Source organism: Astatotilapia calliptera, chromosome 5 (genome assembly GCF_964374335.1).
Source record: "Astatotilapia calliptera chromosome 5, fAstCal68.1, whole genome shotgun sequence".
Taxonomy (NCBI): Eukaryota; Metazoa; Chordata; class Actinopteri; order Cichliformes; family Cichlidae; genus Astatotilapia; species Astatotilapia calliptera.
In genome coordinates this window covers 29,665,894-29,683,934 of record NC_137426.1, presented here as the reverse complement: position 1 = coordinate 29,683,934, position 18,041 = coordinate 29,665,894, and the positions used below count along the sequence as shown (strand labels likewise).

The 18,041-nt window shown below is 42.9% G+C and overlaps 2 protein-coding genes across 3 annotated transcripts; one reads left to right on the top strand and one right to left on the bottom strand.

The window, feature by feature from the left end:
- The first annotated feature begins 1,310 nt into the window (after positions 1-1,310).
- On the top strand, positions 1,311-7,140 carry LOC113022846 (uncharacterized). 2 transcript variants are annotated; one of them, XM_026168721.2, is made up of 4 exons: positions 1,311-1,442; positions 1,711-1,882; positions 3,346-4,513; positions 5,635-7,140. In XM_026168721.2, the coding sequence occupies exons 3-4, from the start codon at positions 3,467-3,469 to the stop codon at positions 6,013-6,015; spliced, it is 1,428 nt and encodes a 475-aa protein (XP_026024506.1). In that variant the 5' UTR covers positions 1,311-1,442; positions 1,711-1,882; positions 3,346-3,466; the 3' UTR covers positions 6,016-7,140. The 2 variants fall into 2 exon arrangements, with proteins under 2 accessions (XP_026024506.1, XP_026024507.1); XM_026168722.2 differs by lacking the exon at positions 1,311-1,442 and having other exon boundaries at positions 1,633-1,882.
- A 610-nt stretch (positions 7,141-7,750) lies between these two features.
- Positions 7,751-16,905, bottom strand: LOC113022850 (bone morphogenetic protein 7). The gene is made up of 7 exons (XM_026168731.2): positions 16,290-16,905; positions 12,452-12,641; positions 9,385-9,533; positions 9,080-9,286; positions 8,662-8,735; positions 8,466-8,576; positions 7,751-8,375 (listed from the first exon to the last, which is right to left on the bottom strand). Exons 1-7 carry the CDS (start codon positions 16,684-16,686, stop codon positions 8,226-8,228), a joined length of 1,278 nt encoding a protein of 425 aa, XP_026024516.2. The 5' UTR covers positions 16,687-16,905; the 3' UTR covers positions 7,751-8,225.
- Positions 16,906-18,041: the final 1,136 nt, after the last annotated feature.

Sequence of the window (18,041 nt, the reverse complement as noted above, 5' to 3'; positions counted from 1 at the left end):
CCCCCCCCCCCCCTCTCTTTTTTTTCCAAAACACAGCATCGCACTTGAAAGTGGCTTTTAAACAGTGTCTGGTTTCAGATGCAAGCAGGAAAAGATACTGATGTGAGTCATTGCAAGAATCTGTACAACAAGAATCAGCACAATAGAAGCCGACTTGCTGATCATCCACAGAAAGCAAACAAACAAACGAGAACATTATCAAAAGAAAAAATATATAAACATATGTCTGGTCTGCATAGGTAGATAACAAACAGATATATTTAAACAAAAACAAAAAAAGATATTTCAGTCATGCGTGAATCGTGCAAAGGCATGACATTTGTGAAAACTGCAAACCTCTAACTCCCTGTGCACAAGCATGGAAACTTTCACTACTGAAAGTCACACTTGGTGTCTGTGCCAAGCGCTAAACTGAAACTGTAAATACAAGCTGTAGATGTAGCAGTTGGGAAGTAGTGGGAGTCATTGGCGATTTCTATCAATAAAAACATTTCTTTTCTAAATGTCAGTGGTTGTGGTGGTTTAGCCTGAATATGCTGGTTGTGGCAAAGGTATGCAATGCAATCGCTTAACATGCTGTGAACTTTCTCTTTGTGTGTGCGTATGTGCGTACACCAGTGGATTACAAAAAAAAAGAAGAAGAAAAATCAAAAGAGAGGCAGATACAGAAAGCGAGAGTGGGCAGAGGAAGCATGATGTGACTCAAAGTAAGAAATCCTCTTCACCACAAACTGAATTACGCGTAGGCTTTCCCATGACTGGGGGTTCACCTGCTGAGGCCCTGCAAAAAAATAAAATACAATCAGTAGCTGGGACCCAGGCTGCTGTGTTGCTGAGGCAGCCGTACATCAAAAGCCGTGTCCTCTTTCTTGTGTTTTAAAGTCAGATGAGAAAGCAGAATGTTTCCCACACGACAACCAACTGTTATGATACTGTTTTCCAGAGGGTTAGCATGTGTGCTTAAGGCTGAATCTCTGAATACTTTAGTCAAGATAAAAAAAGAACAGGAAGTGAGAAACAGGAAGAATTAACAGCAAGGCAAGACTTTGTGTTCTCAGATTTCTGTTTTGTGGGCTCTTTTTTGTCGTATTTGCTTGTATGTGCATGTGTGTGTGTGTGTGTGTGTGTGTGTGTGTGTGTGTGTGTGTGTGTGTGTGTGTGTGTGTGTGTGTGTGTGTGTGTGAGCATGCCCAGGCTAAAGCTATGGTTTCCCGCCCTCACTCCACCAGGCAAAGCGCCAAAGCCATCAGGCAGTCATACGCCTACCATCAGCTGAGGAGTTGCACAGCAGTCTCATTTCTAATTATACACCCAACAACAGAGAGAGAGGGAGACGGAGAGCGAGCCACAGAGTGAGGGAGAGGGAGCGCGTGGAACATGGAGAGGAAGGATGATTACAAATGGAAGAGAAGCTAAAAGTGCCACTCGGCAGCAAACACAGGGTGAGCAAGTTCAGGTGTGAGAGACTGAGAGAGAGGGAGGGAGAGGCATGAAATCAGTCTGAGAAAGGTTAAGGGCTGACTGACTGGCTGAGCAGAGTGGGAGTGTAAAATGTAAAAGCGAGTAGGAGGGAAGAGAGAGAGAGAGAGGGGGAGAAGAGAAAAGAAGAGAGGAGAAAGAAGAGAGGAGTGTGTGTCTAATAGACAGTCTGTTGAGCTTGTCTGGATGCCTCTGTTCACTCTGCTCCGTTTGGCTTTTTTCCTCCCCCAGCCTGCGAGGACGACACAAGACAGACAGGTGTGTGTGTGTGCGTGAGTGTGTGTGTGTGTGCGTGTGTGTTTGTGGAAAGTCGGCGCTCCTGTTGGACCTGAACATGGATGGATATTCTCTGTGAAGATGGATGCACAGGCAGACACAAATGGATGAATGGAAAAACATGCAAGTAAGTGTATCATCCTTAGATAATCTTTTTTTTGAAGGAGATGATTTTGTGCTCTGAATGCATGTCTGAGAAACTCTTTGCTTGAACTGGTTACAGAGGTTAAACCTGATTATATTCAGTTTCACAGAAAGAAAGCATCGAGCAAACTAAGCGCAATATTGCCACTACTGATATGCAAACAGTACTGACCTCGGCGCAGATTATCTCGACCATAAAGGCATCAAACACACTAAATGCTGCTGTGTATACATTTCATTTCCATAGATTAGCAACCTGTAGTGATCACGATCGCCTCATATGGTCACTGAGCATGGAGAAACTGTCATGAGCAGGCCTGTCGGACGCACGATCTGATTGTACCTGTGTAGGTCACTGTGAGTGAGTGGCCCACACCTCGATTCCATTTGAATTAATTTACATTCACACTGCAAGCGTTTAGCTGACAAATAGTTACCTATTTATGCGTCCTGATATAACGCCGGGTGCTCGCACAGGAATGTCGCTGTGTGGGTGTCGTCTGATACCACACGCGCACACAGATACGCGCACACATAACAGAGAAGCAGCTTTATGTCAGAGACGTGACTGTCAAGATGAGTGAAAGAAGTTCTTTCAGCGGCGGCGCTCAGCTTTGATGATGACATAATGAGATGAGCTTTGCATTGGCAGGCTGTAAAAGTCCTCTGCTGTCCTTTACCTCCCTGCATCACTTTATGCATATATATATATATATATGAAAGAGCATGTCTGCAGCGTCTTGAAACTGGTGTGTGTCTGGCCACAGACTGCTTATATTTAGCCCACCTCAGTGAGCTGACTCACAACTGTGCATGCACGTAAGAAGGATGATAGGGTTTCTGTAGGTGCTGGAGGGGGTTCTCTTCATTATGAGAAACATGCAAGCTTGGTCTGTGTGTTTAACATCCCTCTCACATTTAGTCACTTAACACACATATTTTCCTCATCATTGTTGACCGACCTTATTAACCTCAAAGTTTACTGTGTTACTGATAAAATCTAACCCCTGAGTTTACACCCACCACTAACATTTTGCTCTGCCTCGTCTCCGCTACACTCATGCCTCCACCAAGCACAGTGTACAGCACTTTGTAACCATAGTAACTTTTCCTTTCTTTCTTTTTTTTTTTTTTTTTACAAAGGAGCTGGTAGGTGTCCATCAAACTTAGCCCTGTCAATATGGCAATTGGTGGTTGGAAAGCTGTAATTTGAAGCTGATGGAGGAGTTTTTGTTCAGATGTGGAAGGATATTCACAGGCACTGATCTCACCATGTTGTACTTTTGCGGGAGGGGAGAGAGGGAAAGTTCTGTGAATTTTTCAGAGACAGGGGAAACACCAGAGTAAGAGAGACTCTACGAAGGCAAATTCAGTTATTTTCTCCAGCTTGACAACTTGTCTGTGGGGATATGAAGTGCATTAGTAACTGTTTCTCCTGCTGTTCAGATTGTGGCGACCTTGGATCGGCGACAGTTGCCAAGAGACTAATGGAGCCCGTGTCACATGATCACAACGCCACCTGTAGTTCTTCGGGAGTGTCGGTGTGAGTGACGATCAGCTCGAGCCCATGAGCTTCACAACAAACTCGGCTCTGGTCCCGGGTAGGGACAGCCTCCCGCTCAAGAAGAGGGACCAAAGACCAAGCTCGCCACTTCAGCAGCAGCAGCAACAGCAGTGCGATGCTGCAAACTTTAAGGCGCCATACCCTTACAAGAGCCACACCGAACTCACCACAAAGCACACTGGCCCATTCCAGCCCGTGCCGAGACGGGTTACTGCCCTGTACCAGCCCTGGATGCACACACCCACACCTAACAGGTCCAAACCGCAGATTCTTTCTGCATTCAGGGAGCATCATGGCTGGGCAGAGTGGAGAGAGTTCAACCCCTTGCACCCTGGATGGGACTTTCCTAACCACTATCAGCACCAAAGCCACATATCTGGCACACCTGCACTCCACCCAGGCCATCCGTACTATCCTTCCAGATTCAACGCTGTCTCCCTGGAGGGTTTCCACAGAGCGAGTGGAGCGTACAGCTGGGAGAAGCACAAGACTTCAAGAGAGAAGAGTTTGAGCGCAGAGAGGCAGACCTACAGCAGGCATAAAGGTCCATACATGAGGAGAGGAGAGAGAAAAACAGAGTATTTTCCCAGGGTCGAAAGGGCAAGTACTTCACCTTTGAGCACAAGCCTACCTCACTCTCCCCGTGAGAACCCCAAACTTCGACCTGATTTGTCGCACAGATCAACAAAGGCTGCCTCTATTTCAGGACATTCCGTCATGCAAGTTTCCCCAAACAACTCCAAAAGCGCTGGCGGCTTCACGAAGGAGGACGCTTCCACGAGGCCCTCCTCTGAGCATGTTTCCTCCTCCACCGCCTCTCCTAACAGTTTCCCCTGGCTCCTCCCTCACTTTGTGGCCGGTTCTCTGATTGAGCTCAGGGATGGGCGGCTGAGGAGGGTAGAGCACCTGCAAACTGAAGACTTCCTGCTTGGCTCACTGGCCTGTCCAGACCTGCGCCTGAGCTGCTGCACGGTGCAGAGTATCTCCCCTTCAACTTCCTCGTCCTCAATCTCCCGCCTCCTCATCATGCTTCATGACCAGCAGAGCCAGGTGAAAGAAATTCCCACTGTGGTGTTAATATTCATAGCACACATTATTGTTACTATTCTTTTAACGTAGTATTCCCACCAAAAAGAGCATCTGGATCTCGTGGTTAGATGGTGTAAAAAACATTAATTTATTGACTTCTGCTCAAAAGCTCTAAACCATTATTTTATTTTTTATGGTATTTATGATGCTTTTTAGCCGCTATTCTCAGACCTAATGGTATTTACAATCCAGAACAGCTGCTATCCTTACACCAGACATACATTAGAGTACATTCCTGTGTTACCTGGTTACATGCATCACTGTCTTCCTAAACACACTCACGTACATAAAAGATAATAACTGAACTTAGTGAAATTTTTAAATGGCAAATTCAAATGCATGAATAGCTTGAATTAAAGGTGTAATGCATGTGCATCCCAAGCTTATCCTCCATGCCATGGCGCTCCATTATCGCCAAGAAAACTGTTAGCAACACCTTGAGTGCGCTGTGGGATTTGCAATAAAATACTACAGGCTGTGAAAAATACTAGCATAGAAAGCTTGTATTAATCTGAAGCTGAAAATAGTCAGGAGCATTTGCACTTCCTGTATCTGTGTCTTCTGCAAAACACTGCAGCAGCCAGCTGTTTTGGGAAATAAAGCAGCTTTTTTATAAGATGGAGCTGTATGTCTGTTGCTATTTTTGTGGCCGCCTTCAGTAGTAATTTTAAGGCCAAAGGAGAGTGCTGCAAACAGGGAAATGATCTGAGTTTGTTAGCAGTTAAGAAAAGAAGATATCCAGTAAGATCTGCCTCATGCCTGAAAGCCATTTTTTCTTTAGGTTCTGCAATGTTTAGCACAAGATGAAGAAAAATCTATAATTGGGTCAATTAAAAGGTGTGTACTTACCTGCAGAAAATTCAATCAGTATATTCTTGCTTTTAAACCTGATGGTGTAACAAGTGAATTTTTGTATGCATAAAAACCTGAAATCCATGTGTACTGTTAATTCTATCTCCTTGCTGTTACATGAACTATGAATAGATCCACCATAATGGAACAACACCACCCTCTAGTGAGCAAACGTCTAAGCCGTGCTTGTCTCACAGCTTCCTCTGTATGCATCTGTCTGCCTCCTGCAGGAGCTGGTGGATGTGTATGTGGAGTACCCGTTCTTCGTGCGTGGGCGCGGCTGGTCTTCCTGCAGCCCTCAGAGGACTGCCCGCATCTGCGGCCTGCAGTGCCACCAGCTCAGCGTAGGGGATGTCTGCCTGGCTCTCACACCTGTATTAGCTCCCCAGGCTCCACAGCCAGCCACATCGGAGCCAAAAACCTCACCCGAGAAGTTAGAAGAGGAAGGGTGTGAGCCCCTAAAAGCAACACATCCACAATCTGGCCCGAGCACACTGCTTCCCACAAGGCCAGGGGAACAAGCACTGGAGCCGAAGAGGGGCGCAGAGGCGGTCCGCAGGAGGCACTTCTCAGCCCCTGAGCTGAGAGGTCCAGGAACTAATTGCATGTAGTGAACAGTGGCTGTTTCATTTGCAGGGAGCTAGCTGGTTGCTTTTCAGCTCTTTTCTAATCAGCCTGTATTTACTGTCATTCTACCTCCTGAATCATATTTCTGTGCTTGACTGTCGGTATGATGATTGTATCTAAGGAGGAACCGCTTAAAGAGGAAAGATTAACTCTCAGGATCCCCCGGAGGTGTGATAACACATGCTGTATTTGTCAAGGTTAGTCAGGGATCACACGCTGACAACATGAATCGTGTCAGAGCTCGACATTGCATCTGCTGTAAGCCTACACAAAGTCTGCAGCAGCACATAATTCAGATCTTATACGCAAGAACTCAGGCTATGTGACACGTTTTCTTTTTGAAATGTAGAACCAAAGTGTAAAATTTGTGTTGCCACATAAAACCGCTTCAGTAACAATGCGTTTGAGGGAAACCCTGTTAGTTCAAAGGACAGCGTGTTTGAGTTTTTGGCTCTGATGTAAGTGTTCATATTATTATTTCTAGCAGTTCTGACTAAATCAGCCCACGTTCCTTGAAAAGCACAAAAAAATACTCCCTCAGGTCTTCGCTGCTCATGATAGTTTCTCTCTTTCCTGCCTGGTATTATGTAAGAGTTCTTTGTGATCACAAAAGGAAACTTCGCTCCGAATTGGAAACTGGATACTTTAACCAATTTGACAATTTCAGATTTACAACGAACGGGATTTTTTTCGCTACATGAGAAGGATTTCATTTTACGCTTCTACCTCTATTTCTTCGATAACAGGTCTAACCTGTGCTTTTAAAAGCGTGGGCTGTGATGTGTGAGTGTAATATGCTACGTTAGAGGCACAAAGCTTCTCGGTGATGTCGGTATAAATGCCTTTTTTTTAAATGCCTGGATATATTGTATTGTGCATATGGTGTGCTTTCTTTTTTGTACTGATGCTCCTTTTTGAATGTGTCCCACTGTTAAGAGTGGGCATGAAAAAGACTGGAAAGTGTGCGTGTACACGGCTCGCCTAACAGTTCATTTTAAGTGAATAGGATGATCTTTAAATGTAGAGTTAATAATAATAATGGCAGAGTTATTGGACACAAGGTGCTGTAGGTGAAGCAAAGCTGAAGAAATAAATATTCCATGTGTTAACTGTGCAGCCCATTCAGTACTTACAGAGGAGGCGTTTACAAGCCAAACATGCGAATAATACTTCTGCTGAGAAAATGTTTGAGGAAAAAAAAAAAAGGAAATCTTGGTTAGACTTTCTTAATGCGATAAAATATACAGTCCGGCTGCAGCTCTGCTCTGACACCAGACAAAGTGTGGATAGAGCAGATGGAGGAGTGATGTTGGATTTCGTAGCAGGTCGTGTGGATTGAACAGGTTAGCAGTCAGAGCCTTCATTGACCAGCCTTGTTCCAGGTCAGCCCACTGATGCTCAACCAGACTGGGATCTAGGGAATCTGCTGTGATGCTTAAGCGTTTTCCTGAGTGATTTGTCCTGCTGAGTGAGGCCTGCGACAATGTTCAGGTGGGTGGCACGTTCACACGATTCCCAGCAGAACATTTCATTATGAAAACACAGTTAAATGCTTTTTACTTCACCTGCGAGTGGGTTTAATATTTTGGCAAATCTCTGAACAACTGCAATGTTTATGAATCTATCCCACTGGCATTACCTCACTGCCTTCATTTCTCTCATCTAAACACAGGTTCAGCCAAAAACGATGGTGAGCGGCTTCAAGAGGAAGATTTACAGTTTTATGAGCTGTAAAGTCTGTTTTAATTAAATTACCACAAAAGACAAAACTCTTTATTCTTATTTTAAAAAGAATTCAAATAGAGATGTTTGTTGCATGTATGATAGCGCACACCACTGCCAGTACTTTTTACAGGTTCCTTCTGAGCTTATGAAACTTCTGCACACTGCTCGAAGTCCTTTCGGTGCAGTCTCTCTAGTTTCACACAAAGGTATATAAAAAAAATTAAATCCGTTACAAAGAAAACAAAATCCATAAAATCCCTTTTTGTGACCAGTAGCTCTATTTGGGCTGTGGTAGTGGTTAAAGCTGGCTCAGCTGCTGGTCATATAAAAAAAAAAAAAAAACAGACCCCCAGAATAAAGCTCTGTGGCAAGAGCTCTCCGGTGACCAGTCAGTTAATCGTCGCTCTGATTCCGCCTTTCTTCAGCATCTCTCTGGATTTGTACGCGTCACAGATGGGAATATGAGTAGTCAGTGACAGCCACAGGCTCTGACCACCATGTTGCGGTACTTCTTGAGGATGACATTGGAGCTTTCATCAAAATAGAGCACAGAGATGCCGTGGAGCTGTGTTGGGGCACAGCAGGCTTTGGGCACCGTCTCTGGGTTGATAAAGTGCACCTGTGGCACAGAAGAAATACAAAATATATCCTCAGGGAGAGCAGAGGCTACAGAGGAAATGCCTTTAATCAGGGATCGTTTGAGGCTTACCAGAGTTTGCACAATAGCGTGATTGGTGGCATTCATGTAGGAGTTCAGAGGAAAAGCACATTCTCCCTCACAGTAATATGCTGCGTAGCCCTCTGGTGCTATGATCCAGTCCTGGTCAGAGGTTTTTTAAGTGTTTGTTAATTGTCACTTTTGAAGAAATGCTTTCAAAAAAGTGTTGATAAATTTTAGTTTTTACCTGCCATCCCAAATCCTTGAAGCTGACATACAGCTCGTGCTTTTTACATCCTTCTTTAGAGATGCCGATATTGGCTGAAAACAAAAGCAAATATCAGTTAACAGGTTCTTAAAGCTCCTGAAATGACTCCGCTCATGAGTGACATTTTAACTCTTTAGACGCCTACGAGGAGTAACCTTTGCATTCCTTTTTTGAACTGAGTGGTTTCTGTTATATTTCAGGCCTGTTTTCAGAACAAAATGACTGAGTGTGTATCAGATGTTAGTCAGGGTGAGCTCTACCTATACAGCTTATTACTGCTGCCCCTGGAAAAATGTCAAATCACGTCTTTATTGACATTGAGCTGTCAAAACTCATCATTAAGGGTACAAGGGAGGTCGTCTTCATCTGGGAAAAGAGGGTTTAGGGGTTCAGTAACCTGTTGCAGCTTCCACTGCCCTCAGTGCATCTTGAACAGTCCTCTGGGGTTTAGAGCGGCTTGACTGGCGCCCCTTTTGGCCATTGGCTGAACGAACGCTGCGGAGTCGCACCTCATTGGTTTTGAAGAAGACAACCAGGAATGGCTGCTTGTCCTGAGGCCCACTGCCCACTACCACTCCAGCTAACTGGGGGTTTCTCTTCTGACCTGCAGAAATCAATTATTTATTGATTTATTTAATATTACTACCATGGATCACACGCCATTTTTCAGTTTTGTAGAATCAATTTTGGATAATCACTGACCATGACTGTCCTCAAGAACCAAGTGCAAGCCAAGATTATGCTCAGGGTTGACCAGCCACAGGTTACTCGTGGTGGTCAGGTCAAAGACCAACCATCCCTCTTCTGAAGCCAGAACTTCTCGCCGGTCCAGCAGGAACAGCTCCAAGTCACTGAGGACAGAATGAAATGTAAACACACTCGAGGGATTTCAGTGCAGAAAAGCTCCAAGTGCAAAGTAAAATCTTTCCCGGGCGGACTCAGTCGATCGACTTTTCCACAGAACACAACTTAAAATGCAGTGAAACCCCACCATGATGGGTTGTTTTTCACTGCAAATGGATTTCATTCCTCGGTGAAATTTATGGAACCCGTGGACGTTTTTGAAAATACAAACACATCTAAAGGAATGTGGTATGCTTGGGAAAATGTTTGGCTTTCAGTATTTAATACACCACAAATGTCAAAAGCATATGTGAGATCCTGTACGACTTAGAGTGCAGAAGTACTGGACCACTTGTTATGTTTTTGTTTTGTTTAAGCTCACTATACCAGTACAGTGGAGCTGAAGTTCACCAGTTACAGTGAGGTTAAAGTGCTAAGCTTCAGCAATGTGTTTGAGGGTAAACCCACGATGGAGACGGATCAGAGAAACTGTACCAGTCAATGGTTAGAGACTCGAGTTTAATCTAAGTGGACACATTTCATTTGCTGAAGTCCAAGCTGAAGGGAAAAATTCATTGCAGCAGTGTGTGTGTGTGTGTGTGTGTGTGTGTGTGTGTGTGTGTGTGTGTGTGTGTGTGTGTGTGTGTGTGTGTGTGTGTGTGTGTGTGTGTGTGTGTGTGTGTGTGTGTGGTTTTATCACTCCTTTAACAGCACAGCGTTTTATATGATGCTGACATTTCCAGGAAATAAATGCAAAGTGGAAGCGAATGAAACGGTTCTAATTTAAAATGTAAAAGCATCACCTCAGTTAAATTCCCTGACAGCTACCCCTCTAAATCATGCAGTCCTCCCACTTTGAATGTTATCAAAGCAGCACTTTAATGCTGATGTGTGTCCGCTTAGGGGCAGATCTCAACAGAGAATTGCTTTGTTTATAGTCTGAGTTTCAGACGTCTGTCTTTTGTCCTGCTGCCTGCTCGTCTGTGTGGAGTGGCTTTTGTGTGTCTGAATGACAATGGTGCTGCCGGCAGCCCCACTCTCACAGATAAAACACTTTAATCTACACCTACTGGCTGGCACATGACCCCTTTTTATCCAAACCCATGATTTTAAATCATTGCTGACCGGCTTTAATTCAGCTGATACAATAGGACCAGTGAAATACACCGACGGGGTGGTGCTGTGTGTTATCAGCCATCTTACAAGCTTCTGACCAAATATAAAAACCTAGTACGAGTTTCTTTGTAAATCCTGTCGTAATCATTTTTCTAATGACTGGTCCTCTGCAGTTGGATGTTTGTCATGTCTCTACACGTTTTCTTTAGAAAAGCTGTATTTGTTATGAATCTTTATCTTTAGTTTTAATTCGTTTTTATTAATTCGTTTTAATTATGAAGACTCAACATTAAGTTTTAGCTCCACAAATCTCAGAAAGAAATTGTTTGAGAGACTGACTTTTACAGTTTTGGCTTCTTTTTTGGGGGTCAGTCAAGAAACAAAATGTAGGTGTTGTTTGTGCCTGTGATCATTTCCATGAGTTTCTCTTTGGACTGAAATACAAACCTGGAGGGTTTTTTCCCCCCTTTATTAAATCTTAAATTGTGTCAGCAGGATTTCTAAAAGTTTCCATCATAAGGGTCTTAAAATCTGTGGATTTTCGATGGTTCCAAAAGTCTGATTTTATTTAAAATTGTGAAACCAAAATTTGAGCACCTTCTCAAAAGCAACAAATATGAAGAATATTAATGGAAATATTTTCAGATTCAAAACATTAATTTGGCATTGAAGGTATAAAAATGTAATGTAAATGTAAAAGAATCAGTAAATCAGGCATCTTATGACATACACCACATTATTTTATATTACACTGGTATCTATAATTTCTTATTGCTTTGCAAATTAATGTTTTGACACAATACCAGTATTCTCATTAGCAGCCTAAATAATAAATGTGATTTAATGGTTGTTATTGTAAAGTTTTGAGTTCTCAAAGCCAAAGAAATAACGACCTTAAAAAGATCCAATGAGGCCTCAGACAGTGAGAAAGCCTGATGTACATGTAAATAAAGTTTTTAAAAAAGATGACCAACTCTAGGAATTGCCAGTTACCGCAAGTTAATAAAAATTAATGCAATACACAGGAAAAGTATGCAGTTACATCAATGTATCAGAGGAAATCTTAATGTTGTAGTGAGTTTTAGTTTTTATCCACATGTGAAAAGCTTATTCTGGGGGATTTTATGTCATTTTTGCTTGAAAAAAATATCCAAATGATTAAGTTATCGAAATAAAAATGTTGAAACTGCTAATTTATTGATCAAATTATTATTTCAGGTCTAGCTCGCTGGTTAGTTTCAAAACATCTGTGTTAACAATGCAACACAAAACAAAACAGACTTTTCCCTGAGGTTAGAGGGAAGTTGGTGTGTAAATTCACCTGCGGCTTTCAACAAGGAAAATAAAAAGAAAGTTAAAAACATATCAGACACTGGCAGAGAAAACCCGGAGGCATGATGGAGAGATAACTGAGTAATAGAAAAACTGACGTGTTGATGGTTTGGTGTCATTTTGTAGCTTCAGCTGTGTGATATAAACACCGGTCTCCTGGGAGCTGATTTTCTCAGACAGCGTGAGAGTAAACCACTCTGAGAGAACCACTGTATTTCCGTAATTGACACTAATTTCTGTGTCAACAGTGGCAGTACTGACACGAACATCAGCACAAATAAGCTGTGGGGAAACGTAGCCCAACAACCCATTTTCTAAGAAAAACAAGTGTTTAGCCTGTTGAAATTCAGCAAGAGGACTCAAACCGTGGAGTCGAGCTCAATGATCAGAGAAATAATGAATTCAAAAAAGAAGGGTTGACATATATGATAATATCAATTAAGAACAGAGAAAGGAGCAAATAAGAAACTCTCTTTACCCATTTGGAGGATCCTGCAGCACCTGGTAGAGACTCACTCTGAATGTTTTGTTCTCACTGTGCTCCTGGATGAGATCCTTGTAAATCCTGAACTCTGCTGCTGTGATGGCCTCTCCCTCTGGAATACGTGAAAGGTCAAAGCGAAACTCTGTAGCATGGCGCTGGAGGAGAAGATCTTGATCCTGATCAACTACAAGACGACAACGAACAGACAAACCTGAAGAGCAGGTGGTGGCTTTGATGTGCTTTAAAAAGGATTATCCCCCTTATAGACCATCTGGTTACAACATTGCCATAATAAACGGTTTATTGTTTTCTCCCAGAGGCACACACACACACACAAACACACAAGGTGAAAAAAAAACCCTTTTGACCTTCAAAAAGAAAGTTTGCACAGACACTGAAAAGGCACTAAGGCAAACCACTTAGTGCAATCAGATGGTAAAGCAACTGTGGTCTCTCAAAACATTCAGTCAGTTCTCTGATGTGTGTTGCTCTGCCCGCAGCTCGGAAGCACTCGGGTTGAAATAGGAAAAATCCTGCTGCCATGAGTAAAATGACTGATCTAAACATCAGTTTAGCCAAGTTTGCCATACAGGCCAATGTGAAGGAAAGGAAGAAAAAAATACTCATGGCTCAGTTTGGCTCCCTGTTTAAATTGCACACATGTGCTGACCACAAGAAAAGCCCAGTTAAGGCGCAGCCCGGAAAACCACAGCAGCTAGTGTACTTTTACAAACACGCTCACATAAAGCATAGAGAGGCACACAAATTCACATGTGCCATTACACCCAGTGTCTGTGCCCATTACAGCCCCCTGATCGTTTTGCAATACGTCGCCATCCGGTGAGTTCAGCCTGACTGTAGGAGAAAGTGGAGCAGCAGTAGCTGGTGACACTGCGAGGTTTCCGCCCAGTCCTGAGCCGGCTGAAGCTCTCCAACACTCAGAGTTTCCAGGAAAAAAAAAAAAATGAATAGTGGTTAGAAAGACCCTGAAGCTTCCTGGAGCTTGCCAGTGTCATGTTTTTACAGCATTAGTCAACATGCTTGTCCTTGGAAACAGCAGAGCAGCCAGGGTCTCTGCTGAAGGTGTGCAGCAGAGGGGAGCAGCGATTAGCCATGTTAAACACATCCTGCTCACTGGTACACACTACATCACCAGCAATGACATCATCCTGTACTCCAACTGATGGAGCACACTATTGTTTAAAAAAAAAACAAAAACAAAAAAAACATCCATCCTTACAAGATCTCGATTGCTAGAAACTTTTTTTTTTTCATGGCACTGCAGAGCTCTCTCACACATGCTTTGACTCACAGACGTCTACAAACACTTAGCGCAGAAACACACGCACAAGCCGCTCATCGTTAAGAGCAGTGCATTCTGAACCCTGCTAGTCATTTGTTTGACCGCAATTAAATGCTGGAAGGGAGAGAGGGGTGATTTTATGAAAGCAATAATTGCTTGTAAGGACTTGGTGTGTTTACGTTAGGGACCATTAGCTGCAGAGATCAGACCTCAGATATGCAAACTTCCCTCTGGGAGGCATTTCAACACTTTGGATTACCCCTAACGCTAAAGGGCCACATAGCTGCAGAGCCACTATTAACCTATTGCAATTTTTGTAGTAAGTGTCTTCTTCACAGCATGGGAGTTTAAAGATGGATCACAAATCTGCACTAAAAAAAACAAACAAACAGGATATGCAACTTAGTCTATTAATTTCAGAAACATTTTATCTTTAGTTTAAATAAAAGGTGATGACAAATAAAATATTTAATTTCCTTCGAGATCCATGAATCCATGACCTTTATGTTTAACAACCCTGAAAGAGAACTATCAAAGACAAAGAAGAGAAAGCCTTTTCATAAATCTGCTTTAACACGTAAAAGAGAAGCCACACACACAAACACACAAGGCAGTAATACATTTCAGAGTGGAAAAAAATTATCTTAATGGAATTTTGTTTTTTTTGTTCAATCGGCTTAGCAGAACAAGCACATGTCTTCCTGCTTGTTCTCGAAAAACACAATAATCCATCTGTTCTTCAGTCGTTCCTCCCGCTACAAGAGTTTCTTGCATCTTATCTAAACATGGTGACATTTCTGTGCAAAAAAAAAGCCTGTTCTCATGCTCTGCAGGTGTGCTGTGGTCAATGCAAAAAAGAAAGAAAAAAAGAGAAAGCATATTGGATGAGTGTGTACACATGTCAGGGGAAAGACCGCAGAAGTGGTAAACAAGGAGTCAAGATGAGGAGCAGAGAAATGCAGAACAGTATAAAGACAGTGAAAATGTGCAGAGCACAATAGCTGCCTTTTATAGTGACAGTAAGCATGTTTATATGTTGCACCTGTGAATCGCATTATAAATCTTTACCCATCTCTCTAACACGACTCACATCACTTACAGACACTGATTAGATTGGCCGGATTTATATAAAAGGATAAAATTAGTTGCAGCAGCTCTCCGTCATATTGGAAGCTGCGGTCTTTGGAAGGGAAATACCGTAATCCAGTTCACTCTTGAAGCAATCATCGAGAGACCACCAAGATAGAGTCACTTTAGCACGATGTGGGAGCCTGCACAAGAGGCTGTGGTGAGCCTGACAGCAAAATAATACACACTCATTGTTTCTTTCTCTGTCCCCCCCTCTCACTGCTCTTTAAAATCAAAGTTCTCAAATGTGAAACCACACAAATCTGCTGTTGGTTTTCAGAAACAGCTTTCCAGATCTCATTAGCTAAGGACTGTCAGTTAAAAGTTCAGGACTGAGGACATAAAATGTTATGTTTGAGATTTTCTTGTGGTCTCCAAATGTTTTGTATTAACTACATCTTTATGTGCTCATTGGAAAAGAAATAACTCTAATAGGCCCTGTTATATAAAGCTTCAGTTCGATGCCACTGACAACCAATCAGAAAGGGAGGTTAATGATTTCTTGGAGACATATTTCAGGTGACCAAACCCCACTCTCTGCACATTGACCTAAATAACACTGTGCAAGCCCAAAGATCAGAGCTGGTTTGGGATGTAACCACACACTCAAACAGCATGTGGTCTGCTGATTTCCCATAGTAATATTGGAGCTTCCACACAATCTCCATGGAAAACAAAGCAGGATTTGCCTTTTATAAATTCAGTAATGTCTGAATAAACCCAAGCTCCCACTGCCCTTCAAGCAAGCACGGAAGAATGCACGCACAGGCACCTGGAAGATTACTAAACCAATAACCATGCTTAGATGCAGTTTATATCTCGGTCTTCATCGACTCATCTCTCACTCCCTTGAACTTGAGAAATGCCTGTTCAATTTCTAGTCATGTGAAACTAAGCAATGCTAAAGCCTCTCCCTGAGAGCTTTGAAGGGGTTCTGGGGAAACCAGATACATACATGTTGTCATAACATTTACAGCTTGGAATGCATAATGCTTGATTTCAACTAAAGAAAGTCACCAAAAGTAAGAGTCAGAAACAACAGATTATAAAAGAAAAACGAGAGACAGACAGAAACATTTAATGCTGTCTGTTGTATTGCAGCTGCCGGAAACGAACTAAAAAAGAGAAAGGGCTCATTCTAAAACTGAATTCTGAGATGACTAAATCAAACCATCCACATAAACAAAGTTGGTTGGGTAACTTAGTCATTTGGATATGAAGGAGTTTCAGATGTGGATGAACGACGTGGACTTGGTGCATAAAAGTGATATAATCTTAGGGTACTTAAATATATATCTAAGCATGGAGGAGTTAGAGAAAACAGGTTAAATCAAATAATACAACGCTAAAAACCAAGTAAACACACTTCCTGACTTCAAAAGTCGCACATGCTCTACTCACTGAGGTTGACAAAGCTCATCACCGTGTCTGCTTCTTCTAGGAATCGGCTGTCCTGTGGGGTCACCAGTGGGGAGGTCTGCGTTGGTAAAACGGTCTCGTAGTTTGAATACCTGTGCTGTTCTGGGTCTATACTAATAGTGTTATAGAGGTCCAGCATGAACATTGGGGCGGCATTGCTTTTGGTGTGCACGTGCGGACGCGGACGCTGCGGCAGCCCCAGGATGGAGAGGATCTCCCGCTGCATCTCTCTGCGCTCCTGGCCCCTCAGTCGCCGCTGGATAAAGCTGGAGCGCACTTCATTGTCCACGGAGAAGTTGGAGAACGCGACCCGCGTGGCCAGCACTAAGTAACCCCACGACAGGAGGAACGGTATCTTTGCCAAGGCGCTTGTCAACATTATTTTAGCTCAGTTTTTACGCGCGCTTCGAATTCGTCGAAAGATAAAACCGGAGATGCTGTTTCGTCATAAAGATACCTCCTGCGTGTGGTTGACACCAAACACACTGCCACCTATCTACACCGAATATCATTCATTGATGATCTGCCGTTGCGCGTGGGTCTTCGGTGTGCCACAGCTGCGCGCTCGTCTTAATGGCAACTTGGGGATGGATCCTACTAAGGTCGGTGTGTCTGGGGAGGGGCAGGAGCAGTTCAGAATAAGAAAACGGGGGTGAGGGGCTGCTGTATTCTACAGTGAAGTGCTCTGTGTTAATCACACGGATGGGTGTGGGGTACCTACAGAGCGTCCTGTGTTTATGAATGCAGGGTCCAGTCAGACCATTGCATTGGTGGTAATCCCTTCTTACCTGACAGTCTTTGTGACCTCTTTCTGTGGTCATAGTTTTAGTAGGGGAGACCGGGGATAGTTGTAACATTTTTGACATTTCTGTCTGTAAATTGGAGCTCTTTTAAGGTAGTGGATTCAAAATGTAATGCAAAGTATTTACATGTCTCAACTATTAAATAGTGCAGCTATTTTCTCTGCAGCACAATTACCCATTGCATGGTATGGTCTCAAACACAAAGAGTGAAATGTTACAATTAACCCCATAGTCTGGGTTAGTTGTAACATATCCTGGGGTGAAATGTAACACAATGAAATAAGGGTACTAACAAAACATTAACATGTAATCTTTGTTTATTCAACACATGAATGCACTTAGAGCCATTTATGTAGCTGTGTGTGTGTGTGTGTGTGTGTGTGTGTGTGTGTGTGTGTGTGTGTGTGTGTGTGTGTGTGTGTGTGTGTGGCAGAATGCAGAAATCTAGCTTTTGAACATATTCCAACCCCCCAAAAAAGACAAGTTATGGAATTTTCTGCAACTGAATATTTCATTAATTTTGGTTGGTTTTCCTCGAGGTTGGCCTCATTGGCTCAGTGGGCATTATAACCTACAACTCTTGCACCAATTTTGAACACAACAATGAAGCTGGAAAAATGTAGTTGTTCACCAGCATCGCAATTCCATTACTTTTTATCATGGCTTACCTTGGTGTGGTTTGCAAAGTGCTTCAGAAAGATGAGGAAATCTGTTTCTTGCACCCATCCTGATTTATTTCCACTACCAGTACTTCCTACTGGTCCATCTCTGTCACAGTGGTCTGCATAATGTATGTGTGGGAACACAAACAGTGGAGGAATTGTGTTGCCAATGGCATTAACCGCATATACAAATGTGACCAGTGAACCTCTCTCTGCTGATGTCGTTGCCCCAACTTGTTTAATATAAGTTAAAGTAATAGCGTGGTAAG